The sequence below is a fragment of the Zeus faber genome (genome assembly GCF_960531495.2).
Source record: "Zeus faber genome assembly, chromosome: 13".
NCBI classification, from domain to species: domain Eukaryota; kingdom Metazoa; phylum Chordata; class Actinopteri; order Zeiformes; family Zeidae; genus Zeus; species Zeus faber.
In genome coordinates, this window is record NC_137198.1 from 4,062,782 (window position 1) to 4,085,897 (window position 23,116).

General features: G+C 43.6%; 1 protein-coding gene across 1 annotated transcript; it reads right to left on the bottom strand.

Moving 5' to 3' along the window:
• Positions 1–10,167: 10,167 nt before the first annotated feature.
• Positions 10,168–17,028, bottom strand: cfl2 (cofilin 2 (muscle)). The gene is made up of 4 exons (XM_080012785.1): positions 16,911–17,028; positions 13,540–13,847; positions 13,380–13,456; positions 10,168–10,777 (listed from the first exon to the last, which is right to left on the bottom strand). The coding sequence occupies exons 1-4, from the start codon at positions 16,911–16,913 to the stop codon at positions 10,665–10,667; spliced, it is 501 nt and encodes a 166-aa protein (XP_079868911.1). The 5' UTR covers positions 16,914–17,028; the 3' UTR covers positions 10,168–10,664.
• Positions 17,029–23,116: the final 6,088 nt, after the last annotated feature.

The following is a 23,116-nucleotide window of genomic DNA, read 5'->3' on the forward strand; positions in this document are numbered from 1 at the left end:
TATATTATATTGTATTATACTGTATTATACTGTATTATATTGTATTATATCTTGTTATATCATATTGTATTATATTGTATCATATTGTATTACACCATATTATATCTCATTATATTGTATTATATTATATTATATCGTATAATATTGTATTATACCGTATTATATCTTATTATATCATATTGTCTTATATTGTATTATACTGTATTATATTGAATTATATTGAATTATATTATATGATATTATATTGTTTATTATATTGATATATTATATATTGATATTATATTATTATATTGTATTGTTTTATATTATATTGTATTCTATTGTATTATACAGTATTTATACTGTATTATATTGTATTGATTATATTGTACTGTATTGTATTATATCGTATTATATTGCATTCCCCCCCCAGGTTGGGAGATTCCCCCCCCACCCAGTACGTATGTGTTGTGAGATCATAGCATTATGATGATAGTATGACGTCACAATACAGGCGGATAAGATTGCCAGACAGAGACACGCGCAGTCAATCTGATCACGTCTCATACTCAGATTAACATCTCCCCCATCAGCCTCGTCATTGCCCTTGAGAAGGCACAATCTGTGAGTTTATTCATGTTACTGGTGTATGCATACAGTCCAGGAGCTATGTCAACCTTTTAACAGTATATTTACATCTGTATAGAGACTGATCCTTAATCTGCATATTTCTGTACTGTTTCACAGTTTTACACCGCTTCCATCAAAGATACCAAAAGTGAGCTGTCTCCGGGTACTTATTGGGAGAGTGCTTAGCTCGCTGCTTAGCCATGTAGGGCTACATGTGGTGAGGCAGAAGAGTAAAAAGATTAACTTCACCTCAAGGTGTCTCCTGGCCTGGAAATCATCGAGTCACTGCTGAGAGCAAGGATGTCAGAACACCGCGGTCTCACAGAGCCCTCAGACCCCTTGGAACAAAGACAACAACTTCAAGTCGGCCAACAAGTCAATTAAGTCGGCCAATAAGTCCTTGAAATTGACCAGCAGGTCCATCAAGTACACCGGATCCAAAGTCAGTGCAATCGCAGCGGCCCGCGCAAGAACCGCAGTCACGCGTATGGAGGCTGTGCACACAAAACATCAAATGGATATGGAATTGGAAAAGGCACGCGGCGAAATGGAGAGGTCCATAGAGAGAGCACGCATCAACACGGAGAGCGCACGCATTGAGGCTGCAGAGCAGGCTGAGAGGGCATGCTTTGCGGCTGAAGAAAAGGCGGAGGCCCTTAAGAAGAAAGCAGAAGCGAAGGATGCAATAGCAGCAGCAGAAGCGTTTAAAGCTGCTAGAACCGCGGTGCTGGGGAACGGCTCTCAGCTTCAGCACAGAGGCCAAAGTGGCTCACCGGGGAAGATGTCAAGCTCAACTTCAAGAGGGTTCAAGATTATTTGTCAACACACATTTCAACGGCGGGGCCAATAAGCACACAAGGAACGTTCCGCAGCCCAGGGACCCTCAACGCCGCGACACTCGCAATGGCAATTTCCCATCGCTCCAAGCCCAAAGCCACCCCATACCAGCTCCCAGAACCCAGCAATACAGAGGCCCTCAGGATGGGGGCCTTACTACCTCCAGGAGCTCGGCACTAGGAAGTCCCCCAGGACCATGGGCTTAGCAGTGTCACCACCCAGAGCTCGGCAGTACGGAGGCCCCCAGTACGTGGGCTTGGCCATACAGCCTCCCGGAGCTCTGCCCCATGCTGACGCTGATGCATCCTCCCAAAAACAGGGACCAGGTCCTACACCGCCTTATGCCAATCTGCTGGACTCCAATGAGGCAGCCAGAGATGAAGGACCACTTTGTGGATTTTGTGAAGATCTTTTGCAGTGCACATGCCGAACCGGCGCCCATGCTGAAAGATGGTGTGGAGCACTGGTGTCTACCAAGCTTTGGAGTCTACCATGTCTGCCTCTTGGTCCTGGTTTGCTTCAGGACTGAGCCAGTTGCAATCATGGCTGACATTCAGCAGATGTTCCATAGCTTCCTGGGAGCGTCAGGGAGGATCTCCGTGACAATCTTCACTTCCTGTGCTTTCACGTCCACCCCTCCTCAGCTGTGATTCAAGATTTAAGATTCAAGAGGTTTATTTGTCACATACATATACATACGTTCAGACATATATATATATATATATTTTTTTTTTAACCTGTGCTGTCAGCAAGGACAGAGTTTGCAAGTCTGCAAGTGGAGTTCAATTTCTCAACCTGCAATGCAACTCTTTATTAATTCTTAAATCATCAAGAACTGCTGCCTCTGCTGAACTCTGTCCTGTGGACGACCTGTAGAATGTATTGAAAAACAGTGAATTAGGTCCAGGAAAACTGGAACTACAACTGGTCACGTGGCCTCTTCCTGTCATAGTTATGGCAGCAAATGAGGGAGGAAAGGAGAGGAATGCAACCAGGAGGGTGCTGGGGTGCACTTGAAGCAGGTGTGTGTGTGTGTTTGTGCGCACGCACGCGCGCAATAGTTACTAAACCAAACATAATAGCTAACCTAATTCCTACCAAGCAACTAACTGAAACTGATTCCTAAAATGTAATGCAGTTAGTGAATAGAATAATACAAATACAATTTGATAAAGATTAAATAGTCAAAAAGATAATACAAAGTGGGGGTACAAAAAAGAAGGGAATAGAGTTGCGTATATGGGATAGGCTATTTGTATATACAGATAAGTGCTGCAGGTGCATGTGAATAAAGTGAGTATGGAGGTATACTGTACTGTATATCTCCATACTCACTTTATTCACGTATGTATATGTATATGACAAATAAACCTCTTGAATCTTAAATCTTGAATCACAGCTGAGGAGGGGTGGACGTGAAAGCACAGGAAGTGAAGATTGTCACGGAGATCCTCCCTGACGCTCCCAGGAAGCGTCAGGGAGGATAAGTGCTGCAGGTGCATGTGAATAAAGTGAGTATGGAGATATACAGTACAGTATACAACAGTACAACACAGTAACACTGAACAGAATAGCAATACAGTGCAGTATGCAGTAACCCAGAACAGTGATACAGTATGCAGTGCAATATACATACAGTACAGTAAGGCAGTGGGCCTGTGTGAGTGTCTCAGTGCTTTTTGTTAGGACCCCTGGTGAGGTCAGCGTTGACAGTTCTTATGTCTTGGTGTAGGAACTCCGTCTCAGTCTCTCTGTTCTCGCTGTGTGACTGTGGAGGCTCTTGCCCGACCGCAGCAGATGGAACAATCCGTTGTTGGGGTGGTGAGGATCCTTGATGATCCTGCTAATAGTCAATGCCAGGCTTTTGACATCGATTTCCGCAGATCCAGAGCATCCAGCTATTCTCACTCCAGCTAATCTCTACCCAGAAGGTTGTTGCCACCCTAGTTACCTCCAGCCCAGTTCATTGAGAGGGACCTGTTCAATAGTCAATGGAGACAAGTCCTGAGTCTCGGGAACACCCGAGGACTCGTCAGCGGTTTTCCCAGCGACAACAGGAAGGCGAGGAGGATCAAGGTAAAAATAAGTGAGGACAGTGCAGCGAAGCTCATCCTTTGACTGGTCTCGGTGGTTGTCCTTTGCTCAGTGACTCCAAGGCAGAAGACTGAAGCACAACTCTCGAAGGTCAAGGATCCTGGTGGTTTGACATCGTGGGGAGTGTTCAACCACAGGCGGGGAGTTCCACCCCTAGGCAGGGAGATTCCCACCCCCCCAGTCCGTATTGTGACATCATAGGATTGTGATAATAGTATGACATCAGAACACAGGCATATAAAATGGCCAGACAGGTGGTGGTGAGGGCAAAAGCTATTGTATTATATTATATTGTATCATATTGTATTATACTGTAATTATACTGTAATTATATTATCTTATATTGTATTGTATTAAATTGTATTCTATTGTATTATATTATATTGGATTAGATTAGATTATAATATATTGTATTGTGTGTGTGTGCTTGCACACAGGGTGCGTGTGATGCATCTTGTGCAGTAGTGCATGCGTAGTAGAAGTAGTGTTTGTAGCTTGTGCATGTGTCTGTGCATGCTGCATGTCATGTCTGCTTGCTGTGGTTTGCTTTCAGCTACTGCCGCCGGCTAGCCCTCCTTGCGGGGGGGGGGCGAAAAGAGGAGCCGAGTACGTAAGCCTCCTCCTGCTGGTATACAGCCTCTCCACCACCAAGACCCATACAGTACCTCCTAGCGGCCACACACGGTAACTGGGACTATGCAGTCCCAGGCTAAACTGTAGGGGATCGGGGAGCAGCAGTGGGCCCCATAGACGCGGTGCGCAGGCCTACCGGCGAGTGGACACGCCCTGGTGCCCGTCAACCACTGTCCCAGCTATGGGTAAAATAGTGGGCAGATGGGGCTCCACCATGGTAGACAACCTATCTAGGAGAAGGTCACGCCGAACAAAAACCACAGGCGTTGCTCGTGCCTGGCTCCGCACCGTACACCATCTGAAGGATAGGCCTGGGGGGACGGTAGCTCAGGAGGTAGAGCTGGTGGTCTAGTAATCTAAAGGTTGCTGGTTCGATCCCAGGCTCCTCCTGCTAGCATGCTGTAGTGTCCTTGAGCAAGACACTTAACCCCTCATTGCTCCTGATGGCTGCGTCCGTCGGTGTTTGAATAATTGTAAGTCGCTTTGGATAAAAGCGTCTGCTAAATGACTAAATGTAATGTAAATGTAAAGGTGTGCAGCAAGGGCGGATGAAGGCTTTAAGCCTGAAACGGCCAGAGTATGGCTGCGAGGAGCTGCGCCCCACAGTCATTATTAATGCGCAATGTATAGCTTCCATGGAGACACAAGACACCGATAACCCTATACTTCCAGCGGCGGGAGTTCGCAGGAGCCACGCTCGTCCTGGTCCTCCCTCGGGAGGGCACTATGACGACTGGACCCCAAACCCTCTCCTCCGGGGAGGGAGGGTTCAGTCTGACCACTGTCCAATGCACTCTTGCGCAGTAGGAGGCCATGTATTATGGTAACCTACAACCCAAACACAGTGAGGGAAGAGGCGAGGTTGGAAGAACTGGCACACTGTGTCGAGGAAAGGGGAGTGGAGATCCTGGCAATCCAGGAGCATAGAAGAGTGTACACCAGCCAGCCAATTAACCATCACAACGTGGGGGGGTGCACGTTCATCACCTCATCTGCATGGCGTAATGATGCCCAAGCAGCAACAGGTGGCATGGGACTCATGGTGAGCCCCCGAGCACGAAAGGTCCTCCCTAGAGTGCAACCACACACCAACAGTATCCTTAGTGCCGATTTCGAGGGAAACCCAGTAACAACGGTCATGAGTGTGTACTCTCCCACCAACGTGGCACTGATTGAGGAAGTGGAAAGGGTCTACGATGACCTAAGAACAGCGATCCACCATGTGCCTGCTCACAACTTCCTAATAATCCTGGGGGACTTCAATGCGAGACTTGGACCGGAAGAGGCACCCTTCACGTACCACGACAATACCAACCGCAACGGAGAACATCTAGCTGCCCTCCTCACGGAACATGACCTACTGGCCGCCAACACCCTGTTCCGTAAGAGGATGGGCAAGAGATGGACGTTCCAGGACCGAGCCACCAGTATGCGGCGCCAACTGGACTATATACTGGTAAGGATGAAGTGGAGGAAGTCCATCTTGAAAGGCAGAGTCCTACAGCACATTCGACTCTGTAGGCTCTGATCATCGTGTGGTCGCTACAAGGCTGCGCCTGAGCTTGAGGGTCCCTAAGAGCGCCCCAAGGAGCCGGCCCGACTGGGAGGCCCTTGCGGGAAGTCCTGAACTCCAGGCCAACTACACAGCGGAGGTGAGAGCCCGCCTACATCTGCTGGCCAAGGAGGGGGAGCCAACAACCTACGAGCGGTTCCTCTCTGCTAACGAAGAGGCAACCAGGAAATGGGTGCCGACAAAGGGGAGACTCAGAGCCTCCACTAGATCTAAACACCCAGAAGTTGTCCGAGTGCGGGCCAGGTGGCAGAGGCACGCAGAAACTATGAGAGAGAGGGGACTGCAGAGAGTTGGGAGGAGCTGGACAGCACCAAACAACAGCTGTTCAACACCTACGACAGGATCAAAGGGGAAGAGATGTTGGAGAAGGTGAAGAGGGTGGAGGCAGAACATGGCGAACAGAGATACAAGGAGTCATGGAAGGTCATAAACAAGATTAGTGGGCGCAAGAGGGCGAGAGAGGGACAGCTGGCAGGCTGCAGCCCAGAAGAGAGAGTAACCTCCTGGTTCACCCACTTCAGGGATCTCCTGGGCACCCACCCAGCAGTGGACAGAGCTGAGGAAGAGATACCTGTAGTCCTCACAAATCTCGAAATTGACGATGGCCCCTTTACAGCTACGGAGTTTGCCACAGTGAAGTCCACCCTGAAGCAAGGAAAAAGTGCTGGGCCGGACGGTATCCCCCCAGAAGCCCCTAAAAACTGCGATCTCGACAATATCATACTGGAGATCTGCAACCAAGCTCTGATAGATAACATCAAGCCCGACATATGGTCCCTGTCTAACGTCATCCCGGTTTTCCAAGTCTGGAGATCTGTCTAAGCCAGACAATTATCGTGGCATTAGCCTGACCTGTGTCATAGTGAAGATGTACAACCGCATGATACTAAACCGGATTAGGGACGCCATTGACCCACACCTGAGGGACAACCAAAATGGCTTCAGAAAGGGAAGGTCCACCGTAGGCCAGATCCTGGCCTTAAGGAGAATCATTGAGGAGGTGAAGAACAACTTGACAGCAGTGCTGTGTTTTATTGACTTCAAAAAGGCATTTGATTCAATAGACAGAGGCATAATGCTGAAAATCCTCAAGGCTTATGGGGTTCCCCCAAATCTACTCCGGGCCAGAGAGGCCATGTACAAGGGCACAAGAGCCAAGGTGGTAACTCCAGATGGCATCAGCGAGGAGTTCGAAATCCTAGCAGGGGTGCAGCAGGGAGACACTCGTGCCCCCTTCCTCTTTATCATAGCTCTGGACTACGCGCTCAGGAAAGAAGAAGCCCTACTGTAGCCCTGGCAGACCTAGATTACGCAGATGACATCTGCCTGGTGTCTGACCACGTGGAGCAGGCACAGGAACTCCTGAACAGAGTGGAGGTGGAATGTGCTAAGGTTGGCCTCAGACTGAATGCAAACAAGACTGAGGTAATCACCTATAACTTCCACATGGACCATCCGCCGATTACAACATCAGATGGCAACGCTCTGCAAGAGGTCAATGACTTCAAATACTTGGGTTACTGGGTGAACTCCACAGAACAGGACCTTAAGGTCAGGAAGGCACTAGCGTGGAGGGCCCTGAACGGTATGTCAAGAGTGTGGTGCTCGAATCTCCCCCGACACATAAAGCTGAACCTATTCCACGCCACTGTGGAGTCTGTCCTCCTGTATGGCTGCGAAAGCTGGACCCTGACACCCACCCTGCAGAAGTCCCTGGATGGGTGCTACACCAGAATGCTACGAGCTGTTCTGAATGTGGACCAGAACATCCACATTACCAACAAGGACCTGTACAGGCAACTGCCAAGGCTCAGCAAGAAGGTAGCATCTAGGAGGATGAGGTTGGCCAGCCACTGCCACAGACATCGGGAGCTCCCGGCCAGCAGGCTGGTCCTATGGGAACCAACGCACGGGCATCGATCGCGAGGACGTTCAGCGCTAACGTATGTGGACGTCTTGAAGAAGGATGCGGGAGCTGAAAGCTCTTCGGAGCTGGCCGGGTGTATGGAGAACCGGAAGGATTGGACGGCCGAGAGAGATATATTATTTTGTATTGTGTTTTACTGTATTATACTGTATTATATTGCATTGTGTTATATTGTATTATACTGTATTGTATTATACTGTATTACACTATATTATATTGTATCATATTATATATTATATTGTATTATATTATATTGTAACATATTATATTGATATTGTATCATATTGTATTATATTGTATTGTACTGCATCATTATATAGTATTATATAGTATTGTATTTTATTGTATTGTACTGTATTATATTGAATTATATTGTATGTGTCATATTTTGTATTGTATATCGTATTGTATTATATTGTATTATACTGTTTTATAGTATATTATATTATATTGTATTATATCATATTATATTGTATTGTATTATATGATATGTTATTATACTGTGTTATACTGTACCAACTGTATTATATTGGTATTATACTGTATTATATAGTATTATATACAATTATATTGTATTATATTGTATTATATTATATTGTATTATGTTGTCATTTATTCTATTACATTGTATTATATTATAGTGTTTTATAGTATATTATATTGTATTATATTGTGTTGTTGTATTATATTATATTGTATTATATTGTATTATATCATATTATGTTGTATATTATTGTATATTGTTGTATATTATATGATATATAATTATACTGTATTATACTGATATTGTATTGTATTATATTGACATTATACTGTATTATATTATATTGTATTATATGATATGTTATTGTATATTGTGTTTTACTGTATTACTCTGTATTATATTGCAATGTGTTATTTTGTATTGTACTGTATTGTATTATATTATATTGTACTGTATTACACTATATTATATTGTATTATATTGTGTCATATATCATATTATATTGTATAATATTATATTGTAACATATATTAATATATTGTATCCTATTGTATTATATTGTATTATACTGTTTTAATATTGTGCTTTGAGTGGCCGAAGACTGGAAAAGCGTTATATAAAATGCAGTCCATTTTACCATTTTACAATATATTGTATTATACTGTATTATATTGTATAATTTTAGAGTATTACATTAAATTATATTGTATTATATTGTATTTTATTGTATTGTACTGTATTGTATTATATTTAATTGTTGTTATATATTGTATTATATTGTATTATATTATATATTGTATTGTATTATATTATATTGTATTATACTGTTTTATTGTATATTGTATTATATTGTCTTGCTGTATATTTTATTGTATTATATTGTATTATATCATATAATATTGTATTGTATTATATTGTATTGTATGATAATGTATTGTATTATACTGTATTATACTGCATTATATTCTATTATTAGTGTTGTATTATATTGTACTGAATTGTATTATATCGTATTATACTATATACTGTATATATTGTATATATTATATACTTATTGTATATATTATATACTATATATTATATATTGTATTATATTGTATAATGTTATATTGTATTGTATTATATCATATATTAAATTGTACTGTTATTATCTTATTTACTGTACGGCTACACACATATTGTATTATACTATCATGATACCATATTATACCTTATTAGACCACATTATACCTTATACCTTTTTATACCCTATACCATACTATACCTTATTTTGCCAATATACCATATATCTTATCATGTTATTATACCTTAATATACCTTATACCTTTTTATACAATATACCTTGTACTATATACCACATTATACTATATTACACAATATATGTTATAGCATATACCTATTCATACAATAAACCTTATACCATACTATTCTGTTTACCACATTATTATACCATATTATACCATAGTATACCTTATACCTACTACTAGTACAGTACTACTACCAGTTAGCTAGGTAGGAATTAGGTTATTATCTTCAGTTTAACTATTGTGCATAATCTCTGGGTGCGTTGCAAAGACATTTCACTGCATATATGTATGTATGTATATGTATGTGACAAATAAACCTCTTGAATCTTGAGTACAAGTACTACAAGTCGTACGAGTGGTACTGGTAGTACTAGTACTACTGGTAGTAATGTTGCCTTAGTCCAGTCAGGAATTGTTTGCTGGATCTGCAAACAGCTGAGAGTAAATTTAGACAAAGGTCAGAAGCAGATGGTTCAATCTGTCAGGGGGGCGGCGGCCAGAACTCCCCCTGGTGGTTGAGAGTAGAAATACTTGAATATAAATAGATTAGAAATAACTTTATATCAATAGTTCAGAAACTTTTATATCAATAGATTACAAATACTTGAATATCAATAGATTAGAAATACTTTAATACCAATAGATTACAAATACTTGAATATTAATTGATACATATACCGATTAAATACTTTAATAGACACACGTTGGGACGTCATGGCTTTTATTGCAAAGTTCCACGAAGCTTCTTCAAAAAGGAACTGACTTTACATTCAGAGTTAAGGCTGTAACCAGGCGACAGGAAACAGGAAGTTAAGGCTGTAACCAGGCGACAGGAAACAGGAAGTTAAGGCTGTAACCAGGAGACCGGAAACAGGAAGCCCCTCTTCAGCACCTTCTCAGGGAGCGCAAACACAAAGTGACAAAGTGACGCCGTCTTCCTGCTTCAGAACAGCAATACAGACAGGCAGGCAGGCAGGCAGGGAGACAGACAGACAGACAGACAGACAGACAGACAGACAGACAGACAGGCTGTGGAGTTTCCTGGTGTTTTGGCAGATCGGCCAATCGGCTCGTCGCGGAGCTTTCTTCTTCTACTGGCTTCAAACAGTTTCTGTGGCAAACAGCGATTGTTTTTCGTCCTCCATGTTGGAAGCGGGAGGTGGCTCCGCCCCCCGTGTGCAGCGTCACATGGCACAGTCCATTACAGCGGCTTGCCCTCCAGGGAAACCACCACGTTCCCCCCCAGCTTGTCGGCCAGAGTGGTACGGTCCTGGATGTCGTCCAGTCCGTTCACCTGCCACTCGTGTTTAATCCCTGAGGACATCGACAGCACTTAGTCATCCCTCCATCCGTCATCCCTCCATCCGTCATCCCTCCATCCATCATCCCCCCCTCCATCCGTCATCCCTCCATCCAGCCGTCATCCCTCCCTTCCTCCATCCATCCGTCATCCCTCCATCCATCCATCATCCCTCCATCCATCCATCATCCCTCCATCCATACTTCATCCCTCGCTCCCTCCATCCATCATCCCTCCATCCAGCCGTCATCCCTCCCTTCCTCCATCCCTCCATCCAGCCGTCATCCCTCCCTTCCTACATCCATCCTTCCTCCCTCATCCATCTGTCATCCATCCATCCATCTGTCATCCCTCGCTCCCTCCATCCATCATCCCTCCATCCATCCGTCATCCCTCCCTCCCTCCCTCCATCCAGCCGTCATCCCTCCATCCAGCCGTCATCCCTCCATCCATCCCTCATCCCTCCCTCCCTCCATCCCTCATCCCATCACTCTATCCCTCCAGGCACTCGTCCCGCCACCCACCCACCACTAGGTCTGGGACAAAATATCGGTGCTGAAACATACGGCGATACTGCCTCTTGCGAGACGTTCTCGATGCACCGACGCCAAATACAGATATTTGTATTAAAACACGGTGGCGCTCTGAGCTGGAGGTGCAACAGAACGTAGCTGATGCGTACGGGTCGCCCCCCCCCCCCGCGGTTCGGCTCGCATGTGAAGCGCGGCTCGGTGTCAAAACCTAACCATCGTAGTGGAGCGGAGCTTTACTGCCGCCCGGACGGCGCAGAGTGAAAAGAGGATGAAGACGAGGATGAAGACGAGGATGAAGACGAGGATGAAGACGACGCTGCTGTGTTTTACTCTCAAGCAGAGATTGGTTGACGCTGCGTCGCTGCTTCTTTACCACATGTGGTGAACGGGCCAATGACAGCGTCGCTGCTCATTGTCTGCTCGTCCTCCGTACTGGAACGCTCAAGATCCACCAGTAAACAACGTACCATGTGTGTTGAGAGACGCAGACTTCCCTACAAAATCCACTGTAACTCGCTTCATTCTCAACAGAGTTTCACGACATTTAGTTTGTTGTTAACGTGGAAATGAAACCGGTTACTGTGTCTGGAATTAAATCCAGGTACTAGGGGCCGATCAAATCGAATCATCAACTACCATCTTTAAAGGAAGAGGTTATCACGTGTGCGTCATATTGCTTTAAGCTTTAACTTAACTGAGTATTGAATATTTTATATATTTTAAGATATTATTCAACCATCGGACATCTTTTCGTTGTACATTGCTTCATCTCAGTTGTCAAACGAGGTGAAACTGAGGCCTCGTCCACACGTATACGGGTATTTTTGAAAAAAAAATTTTTTGACCCCTGCGCTTTCCCAAGAATTCCCGTCCACACCAACGGTGCGTCCGTCCGTACGCAAACACAAAAACCATGGACAACGCTGACACAAACGTGCCGGGCCAGCGGGGGGCGGGGCGATGAAGTCAAACACCAAACAACAGCATAGGGAGCGATTGGGCGCGGTGTATTTAAACGGGTCCGCACAGCGGCGTCGCCATGAGGTGACGCTACTTGTAAACATGTCGTTCATCCACGGTGACCGCACGTCACGGCTTGTCCGGGATTGTTCCGCTTTTGTGCGCCGTGTTACGCACGGTTAGACAAGGTGTTTTTTTTTTTTTTGGGGGGTTTTTTTGCTTCATGTACACACCGGTTGGCTGCCGCCGCCGCCGTTGTTTGTAGGTTCCTGGCGCACGCTCAACGTGTGAAACAGCAGTTGTGCATGTGTAAAACCGAGGTCCTGACATCATCGCTTGAAACCTCTGTTTCACAGTCCACACCGATACACAGAAAACTGAGTTTTGAAAAATATCCACTCTGGAAGGAGTTTTTTTTTTTGTTTGTTTTTTCAGTGACCTGAAACGCCGTTTTGGTGCAGACGGGAGGCCAACACGCAGACAAAATACTACGTTTCTGAAAATACCAGTACACGTGTGGGCGGGGCCTGACACCACAATGCCTTGAATAAATACAGAACTCCTGCTTTTTTGCCTTTTTAGCGGTATTTTTCTTCTTCAGTTGCACAGATATCGTGATGTATCCTCGACGAATTGTCCTGCAATGTACGAGTATCGCAGAGCCGCTGTACAGTGATACCACGGTTACCATGGTTATCCTGGGAAACGTGTCCTGAGTTACTCTGCCACTCCCACCCACCACCTATCCCTCCATCTTCTTGACACTGATCCTCCTTCAGGCACCTCAGCAGAGTGAACACACTGCCTCCTAGTGGTACGCAGCACATAGTACATACTACCTAGTATACAGTATCTAGTACGTAGTGAATAGTATAGAGTACGGAGCATGTAGTATATAGTATAGTTTGCAGGTGGCGTCCGGTGTACGAGCCTAAACCAGTTTGATTTAATGCAAACCGACTGAAACAGCATTTGTCATTATGAGACAAATTAAAAAGTAGCCTACCGACACCGTCACCACGCTAAATCCAACTTGCGTTAGTGATAACAGTATATAGTGTGTAGTCTGTAGCATATAGTACATATTATGTCGTATATAGTGCTTAGTATGTCGCAGCATTACCCGTAAACTTCTTTTTAATGGCGTCTTTGGAGCTGGCGTAGATCATCTTGCTCTTCAGCGGAGCGCCCTCTGGTGCCCTGGAGGAACAACAAGCTTTAGAGCAGCACAGAGCAGCACCACCTCTGGATCCAGACGCTCCACCGCAGGAGCAGACACCCACCAGAAGATGAAGACCAGGTCCTCCTTCTTGGACTCATTGGTCTCATAGGTGGCGTCATAGAGGCCGTATCTGCAGTCATTGAGCGGGAGGAGCTTGACGAAGCAGGCGTAGGGGTCGTCCACGCTGTCGCCAATGTCGCCCACCAGGATCTGCTTCCCCTCCTCCACGATGATCTTCTTCTTGTCCTCGCTCAGGCAGAACAGCACCGCCTTCTTCCTCCGCTTCACCTCCTCTGACGTGGAGGACTTCCGCACCTTCATGGCGTTGAACACCTTGATCACCTCGTCGTTCACTGTGACCCCGGAAGCCTGGGGAGGAGGCAGAGCCGGACTTTTTAAAAACCCTTTGAGGGAGGGAGGGAGGAGATAGAGAGAAGGGGACGGAGGGAGGAGGTTTGTTCTAGTCGCTCATGGAGGATCTACATCCTCAGTAGGACATGGAGGTTCTTCTACTCTTGCAGAGCAGTAGAACTTCACTCTAGATCAGGGGTCGGGAACCTTTTTGGCTGGGAGAGCCATAAAGCCAAATATTTCTAAATGTATTTCCTTGTGAGCCATATAATATTTAATAAAATTGAATGCAACTTAAAGCGCTATATATTATAAATTTCTCTTTATTCTTCTTAATAATATTGTTGTTATACTGCAGCTTACCAATAATAAATGAAATACTTTATAGCATTAATGCGACTGGTGCTGCTGCCAGTTTCTGCTGGTGGCCTTGTCGTCTGCTTCATACGTAGTGAGCTTGAGCTTCATGCTGCGTTGAGGCTCCATCAGTTCAACATGAGCGGAGGTTGCTCTTCATGTTCCTCAGACGCCACAAAGACTCACATGCGTATGTAGAGGCAAGCACGCTCCACACGGCAACACCCCCACGCTGCATTGTGTGCTACGTGACGGGAAGCTCCTTCCAAGTTTTAAGAATCAGCTGCTCTTCAGGTTTAAGTTCAAGTTCAAGAGATTATTTGTCACATACATTCCATTTCTGTCCACTGGTGTAGAGCTGAACGGTCCGACTGGAGGCAGGGAGTTTTCTTAATGTTTCTCTCTTACAGAGGGGATGGTGCACGGGCTGGTAAGCAGCCCAGCAGTGGAACACCATTCCTCCTGCGCCCAAGAGGATCATTGTTATCCACAATTATTATAATAATTCTCAGTGATATATATTATCGTGGCCTGCCTGCCGCATATGTAAATGAACAATACAACTCTGGCAGTGTGGGTGCACCACGGCCACAAAGACTCCGTCTCCCTCCCTGAAGCCTCACCTGTGGCAGAGACTCCCACAAGCGGCGCCTGAGCAGAGACTGGGGAGGGGCCGGGCGCCGAGTGAAAGGTGGTCCGCAGCCGGTGCTTGACCATGCCCCTTTATCCGCCACATTTATATTTTGAATTTTATTTTCTAAATTGAATTTTCTCTCACCTGTTTTACTTTAAAACGACACAGAATAATGATTTATTACTTGTTAATTGTGATGAAAAATTTGAACTCAAAATTGTCTGCGAGCAATAAACCGTCATGGAAAGAGCCATAATTGGCTCGCGAGCCATAGGTTCTCAATCCCCGCTCTAGAGCGACCCCGACGCAACCTGAAATACTGTAGTATTCTGTAGTATTAGTTTGTAGTATCATGGATTATAATGTAGTATATTATAGTGTTATGTAGTATTATGTAGTATTTTGTAGTTTTATGTAGTATTCTGTAGTATTATGTAGTATGATTTAGTGTTATGTAGTATTCTGTAGTTTTATGTAGTATTCTGTTGTATGGTGTAGTTTCATGTAGTATTCTGTAGCATGTAGGATGATTTAGTATTCGGTAGTATTATGTAGTAATTTGTAGTATTATGTAGTATTCTGTATTTTTTTATAGTATTCTGTATTTTTTTGTAGTATTCTGTTGTTTTATGTCGTACTCTGTAGTATTATGTTGTATGATTTAGTATTATGTAGTATGATTTAGTGTTATGTAGTATTATGTAGTATGATTTAAGTTCAAGTTCAAATTAAATTTAGTGTTATGTAGTATTATGTAGTACAGGTACTCCTCACTGAACGACCTACCTGTTTAACCACCGTTCAGACTTACAAACAGTTCTCTGACCAGTCTGTATTGTACACTGTACAATACCATAGCATCTCATCTCATCACCCTTTATATATATTATACACTGTATACACTATATATACTATATACAATTCATCTCATCACCGTTCTCAGTCTCATTCCCGCAGTCTGTCAGTATTCACTACACTAGTGTTTGCAATGGCCTCGCCCCCTTACCGTGAAATAACACTATATATATACTATATAATATATATACCAGCCTCGCTTGGCTAGTAACACGGGTCCTCGCTTATCGACAAATTCGCTCAGCGACCTGGTTGTAGGAAAGGAACTCGGTCGTTAAATGAGGAGTACCTGTATTCCTAAAGACTTTATGAGTGTATGTGTCCTCGTCTCTGATTGGTCAGATAGAAATGACGTTTCCAATATCATCACTCTTCAAACGACTTCATCTTGGAATACAATACGTTTATTGAAGTGACACTGAAATAAATCCTATCTGGCCGGGGGGGGGGGGGGGGGCTGTGCTGATGCTCTGATAGATTACATTAGAAAGATTACATTGGATTACATTAGATAGATTACATTGGATTACATTAGATAGATTACATTAGATTAGTTTAGATTGGATGAGATAGATTACATTAGATCATTAGAATGTAATCTATCTCATCCAATTGAATCTCATCTCATGTTATCTAATCTAATCTATCACATCTCATGTAATATTAGATTACATGAGATGTGATAGATTACAATACATTAGTGTCAATGTGATAGATTACATTAAAGTTAAATTAGATGTGATAGATTACATTACATGTGATAGATTACATAACATTAGATACAATCGATTGGATGAGATGAGATAGATGACATCACATGCCATGACATCACATTATATTAGATTAGATGGGTGTAGAAACCCCAGTTCTCTGTGGATCCCTGGGCTCTGCAGTTTTAGGGCGAAGGTTGAAAATCTGTGGAAATAAAAACTAATTTAGGTTTTCACTAGAAAACAGGTTAAATGGGCTGGAACACAAGCAGAAGAGAAATTAATGAAATGCAAAGTGGATGATTGAATGAACGTCACTCAAGTTCCACTTGTAGTTCATTCACACTGGGTTAACGGTTAACATGAGGCTAAGATGGCGCCGGGCAGCCGGACAGCGGCTGCCCGGACACACCGCGCCTCCCCCGGGGACAGCTCCCGGTGCGGCACGCTGTCACCCACAAAGAGTCGGTTCAACTAAGTGAATGCTCCCGAGTCACGGAGGACGAAGGACGGAGCGGCTCTCACCATGTTTCTCTCTCCGCAGTTCGTCTCCTTCTATCAAGCTGATCCACACGCACTGAGGGAGCAAGCGGGGAGCTGCTCGGTCTACTGTCCGGAGCGGCCCGGAGGGGCGGGGCTCAGGCTGCTGCCCAGAGCGAGCCAGAGGGGCGGGGCTTAGGCTGCTGGCCCGAGGGCGGGGTTTTTAGGCTGCCCAGAGGGGACGGAGGGGCGGGGCTTAGGCTGCCGGCCTTATGCTGCTGCACCAGGGCGGAGCTTAACTGCTGTCCGGAGGGGCCGGGTTTATGCCGCTGGCCCGGGGGCGGGGCTTTGCTGTCCTAGGAGGCGGGGCTTATTCTGCAATTACGTCAGGAAGCTGCTTTCTGGCGTAGTGTGGTTCTGAAATGTGTCATAAGCTGCAGTACCACGCGTCACAACAGGGGGTGCTATAGCAACAAGAAGAGAGTCCAAGCCTGAATAGTGATCAGACAGACAGACAGGCAGTCAGTCAGGCAGTCAGTCAGGCAGACACAGGTAGGCGGGCAGGGAGTCCTCCCATGATTCAAGATTCAAGATTCAAGATGTTTATTCGTCACATACATATACATACTTTCATACATATATGCAGTGAAGTGTAATGCAACGCACCCGGTGATAACACACAATATGTCCTAGGGAAAATTTCTTTCTAACAGACCAACTGACTCCTAATACAGTAATACAGTAAGTTGAATACTTACAATAAAGTAAAAATATAGAGAATCAAATAAAATAAAATAAAATACAATAAAAATAAAATTCAATAAAATGAGATAAAATGGAATAGATAGAAGGAATATGCTTATGTATATGGAATAGGCAATTACGTATATACAGATATGTGCTTTAAAGTGGCATGTGAATAAAGTGAGGTAGTGTTAATACATATATAATACTATATTATACTATATATATACACATTACATTTCACTGCATATATGTATGGAAGTATGTATATGTATGTGACAAATAAAAAATCTTGAATCTTGAATATGATAATACAGCACAGTATACAACAGTACGGCGCAGCAATACAGCATCATGAACAACCCAGAACAGTGACTCAGTATGCAGTACGGTATGCAGTACAGTATGCAGTACAGTATGCAGTACAGTATGCTACATACAGTATGCTACATACAGTATGCTACATACAGTACAGTGAGGTAGTGGAGCCTGTGTGTGTGGCTCAGTGAGGACGTCCACCATCAGCTCCTTAGTGTTGCTGACGTTCAGGTGGCACGTACCACCAAAAGCACATTGTCAGAAGTGGGATTCGAACCCACGCCTCCAGGGGAGACTGCGACCTGAACGCAGCGCCTTAGACCGCTCGGCCATCCTGACTCTAACTCCTTATATGATATAATGTATACCAGTCAATGACATAATGAATATCATTGCATGACATGAATATCGGTGAATGTGACATTACTGAATACGACAATGAATATTAGTGAATATAATGAATAGGACTGAGTGAATATGAGGTGAATATAATGAACGTTAGTGAATATTACATGCATATCATGGATATTAGTGAATATGACAATGAACATTAGTGAATATAATGTATATTAGTGAATATGATATGAATATTCGTGAATATTAGTGATAATATTAGTGAATGTGACGTAATGAATGTGGCAGTTTCTCCTGCCACACGCCACCCAAGCGGCGCTTTCAGGGCTTCTCCGGCACAGAGACACAGAAGCCGGGGGTAGTAAACACCAGTTAATTGTAGAGAGTTGGCCAGGTGGAACAAGCCAGCAACAGATAGAACATGTCATGCCAGGGCTCCTCTCCTGAGTGTGAGTGTGGGGATGGGGGTTTTAACCTGCTGCTTGTTAGACCAACAGGTATGCAGCCACTCTGATCCCAATCACCTAGTTCTAGGTCTGCTCAAACCATTGCTGGTTTGAGCACCTCAATGAACATTAGTGAATATGATATCATGAATATTAGTTTATATGACAAAATGAGCATCAGTGAATATAATGAATATGACAATGAATATGACTCAATAATGACAATGAACATTAGCGAATATGAGATAAGGAATATTAGTGGATAGGATAGGACAGTGACTCGGACATCCCGATGTGGCTCCCTTGAATCCATCGCATATGGGAGGATAACAATGACATTCTGTTGCTGTGATGTGTGCATCATACTTCACCTTCAATGTGAACAATGGACAGATGAAAGATGAATTTGTCTCAGACTAGATTCATTTCATTATTATTTGGAATGTTTATTTTAATAGTTAACCTCATTTGTTAACTCATTAGACATAATTGGGCTTTCAGAACAATGGGCACTGATGTGCATTTTCCTTGTCAAATAAAAAAAAAAATTAAAGGTGTCCTCAACAAATATTTTATTATACTGAAATGAAAACCAGAAATAACAAAAGGGGGAAAATATGAATTAGAATGTAAATCAAAACCATATCAACAAGAAAATATAGACTACTGCTGTGCAAAAGCAAATATTAAATCAGGTGTAAACTGACAAGATATAATACAAATATAAACTATTAACAATACTGTACATTTGTACAAACATGTGTTTTTGTACATTATGTGTGTTTGACATGTATGTCATTTCTTCTGCAACACTCGAATTTCCCTTTGGGCATTAATAAAGTGTCTATCTTATCTTAAATATATCAAGAAGAAAATATTAATTGAAATGCACAATCAATACTAAAGTAAGTAAAGTAAAGATGGCTGAAGGAGGAGAAGGAGTGGCTGTGGTTGATGTGGAGGATTTATTATAGACTCCCTTCTCCAGGACACTATTTCAAGAGAAGTTGATTGTGCAGAATGACAGGCCAACGCAGAGTGAGGCTGACCCACCCAGGGAAAGGATTTGTCCATTTCCAGGCTAGGAAAACTCTGGGAGTGTTTTCTGCTATCGCCATGGAGCCCCACAGGCTTCGTAGAGCTGAATTCTCTCAGCGAGGCAGCAACAACATTCACAACAGGACACCTCAGGGCGACAATCAGACTGAAGCCATTTGGGAAGTCCAGGTCAGACCTACAACTGAATGAATGGCGCCCCGCAGTGGCTCCACTGCATAAAGGATACCAACACGCAGATCACCCATTGGTACTTTGCTTTTCAGCCCTTCACGTTCAAGGTGATCCATAGGTCGGGGACGCAGGTAGCACACTTCCTCTCCCGCTCGGCTGGCGTCCAGACAGCTACGCAGCCTAAGTGGTGGTATGTGGCAGATGAGGGGGCGTGGTTAAGCCACGGTTGGCAGGTGACCGCACGCACGCACGCACACACACCTTACTTAAAGTTCAGGTTCTGTTAGGCACTAAATAAATATGACACCGGAGCAATGGTTCTCAACGTGGGGTCCGTGCAATCCCCGGGGGGCATCCGGTAACCCCCAACCCTCCACTGCCCAGCACCGCCGTCTGAACCACGACGCCCCCTGGAGGCTGGCGGTCAGGAGACACAGCAAGGGTCTGACCTGTAGAGGGAACTAACAAATACTTTAAAAATGTAGATTGTCAGGAGCAGGAGAGAGACAGAAGCATCCTGTGATCTTGCGAGAAGACTGAAGCGAGTACAGATCCAACATGGCGGCATCGAGCTGCAAGAACCAAAACACCAATCTGCAAGACAATCTGCTCCAACTCAGACAAATAACAGCGAATTGCAAAATATATATAGATATAAATAAAGAAAAGAAACACTGCATGAAACCAAAGTGGGGGACCTCGAGGATCATATTAATTATTATTATAACAAGTACGTGATGCAAGAGGACCAGGACCAGAACAATCGCACAAAGAGGAAGAAGACAGACTCAGCAACTAATACCAATGATCTAATATCCAACACTGTAGAGGTTAGTGTTTTGGATGAGATTAACAAGAAGCTGGACATGCTTGGTCCGCTTCTGAGAGATTTCCGAGATCAAAACCAGCCTTGAATTTCCTGTACTGCACGGTCGGCAAGATGCAAAAAGACAACGCAGATCTAAAAACCGTCCCCGTTCCATCATTGCCAAGTTTGAACACTTCAAGCACAAGGAGCTAGTTAACAGCAAAGGGCGAAAACTGAAAGGACCACACTGGGTATGAACAATCAATTCCCCCAGGAGATCAACGACTGACAGAAGGTGCTGTACCCCATCCTGAAGGAGAACCCGAAGAAGGGTAAATGGGTATCGCTGGTTGCTGATAAGCTATATATAGAGGGTGTTATTCTGAGACTTTTCCACCACACCCTGTTATTCTGATAATTCTGATATGCGAGATGTAGAAATTACCATCCTATCTATGTTAGGATTGTAAATATTGCTCACTCATCATCTCACCTGCCCAATCCCTCCCTCCCTACTTCTCTCATCACTCTCACTATGTGTATGTCTAACTCTACAATGTTTATCTTTGTCTATTTGTCATTTGTTTGTGTTGATATGTATCCCTACAAACTTCCTGCAATACCAGGACAGTAAAAAGGAATGTAAAGGAGGAAAACTCAACTTATCTATGGGAAATCACGGGCACGGTAGTATAGCTATTGCCTTGGATGCACTGTGCTGCTGCAGGGGAAAAACTACAAATCCACATCCATCACCCCCTAACTAACCTCAATGACACCCATTGAATGTGAGAGGCTTGGGCTCACCAGCTAAATGTAGCAAAATCCTAAGTCACCTCACCAGGATGAACCTCAGCTTCTGTCTGCGGCAAGAAACTCACCTAACTGCATCCAAGCACCTAAAACTCAAAGCTTAATGGGTTAATCAGACATTTTCTGCATTATACAACTCAAAAAAAATAGTTGTTTCTATATTGATCAATACAAGTATCCCATATCAGAATAAAACCACAATATCAGACACAGAAGGGCGTTACATAATGATTAACGTAATTTTGTGTAAGATCAAATTAACTGTAGCTAATATTTATAGCCCCAATGAGGATGACCCAAATCTCTTTCACAATATATTTTCAAAACTCTGAGAATTCTCCGACTCAATTATTATACTGGGAGGGGACTTCAAAAAAAGTACTTGATCCAAGTTTAGACTTCACAAACCAGCAATAATCACAAGCCCTGGCGTTTGTCGGACACTAACACAATATAGGAGTGATCTTGCTCGTCACGATTGTTGGCGATCAAAAAATCAACATAGATAGAGAATAGAGAATACACATACTATTCACCACCCCACCAAAGCTTCTCTAGAATCAACTTTCTCTTCACAAGTAACTCTGTAATGTCCAAAATCATTAATCCTGAAGTCCTCCCTATTGTAATCTCTGATCACAGGCCAACTAGTTTCAACCTCATAAATTAAACCAACTGGAACCCTCCTGGCAGGTGGCGGCTTAACATCTCACTTTTGACCGATAAAGAATTTAACCATTTAAATTCCAGAGAATGGACTTCTTTCGTTGAACTGAATGACTCCCCAGAAATATCACCATCCTTACTCTGGGAAACGGCTAAGGCAGTTCTGAGGGGTTGTATTATTTAATTCTCCAATCCCAAGAAAAAGAAAGGACAAGAATGCCAAAATAAACGAGAACAACGATAAAAAAAGACTTGCACTCCCAACAAGCCCACTCACCCACTGAGCAAATCTGAAATGCGATCCGGGCAATTCCATCTCAACTTGATAATATCACCCATCAAAAGACAATTCCTCATGCAAGAGCCAATTATTAATCCAATGACAAATCAGGTAAATTTCTTGCTAATCAAATGATATGGGATAGAGCAAAAACACTTATTACAGCCATCAAAGATCCACAGGGTAGGATAACATACACCTCACCCCGCAGGTATCAATAAAATACCTTCAAGAAATACTTTTATAATAAGCTATATTACTCAGATAAAGAATCAAATATTTAAAACATTAACTCATTCCTCCACTCCCTAAACTTTCCACAGAGTAGGCTACCACATTAAATCACGACTGACTCTTCTCTATGCCCAACAATGAACCACCTGGATCCGATGGATACCCAGTGGAATTCTAGAAACACTTCTGGCAATTTATATCCCTATTATTTATCAGAATGGTTACAGAGATTAAGTCAACCTCCACCATGCCTCAGCACATGAATACTGCTCTCATTTCGGATTTGCTCAAACCCAATAAAGACCCAACCCTCATCTCCAGGTATAGACACATAAGCCTAATTAATTGCGATTTAAAG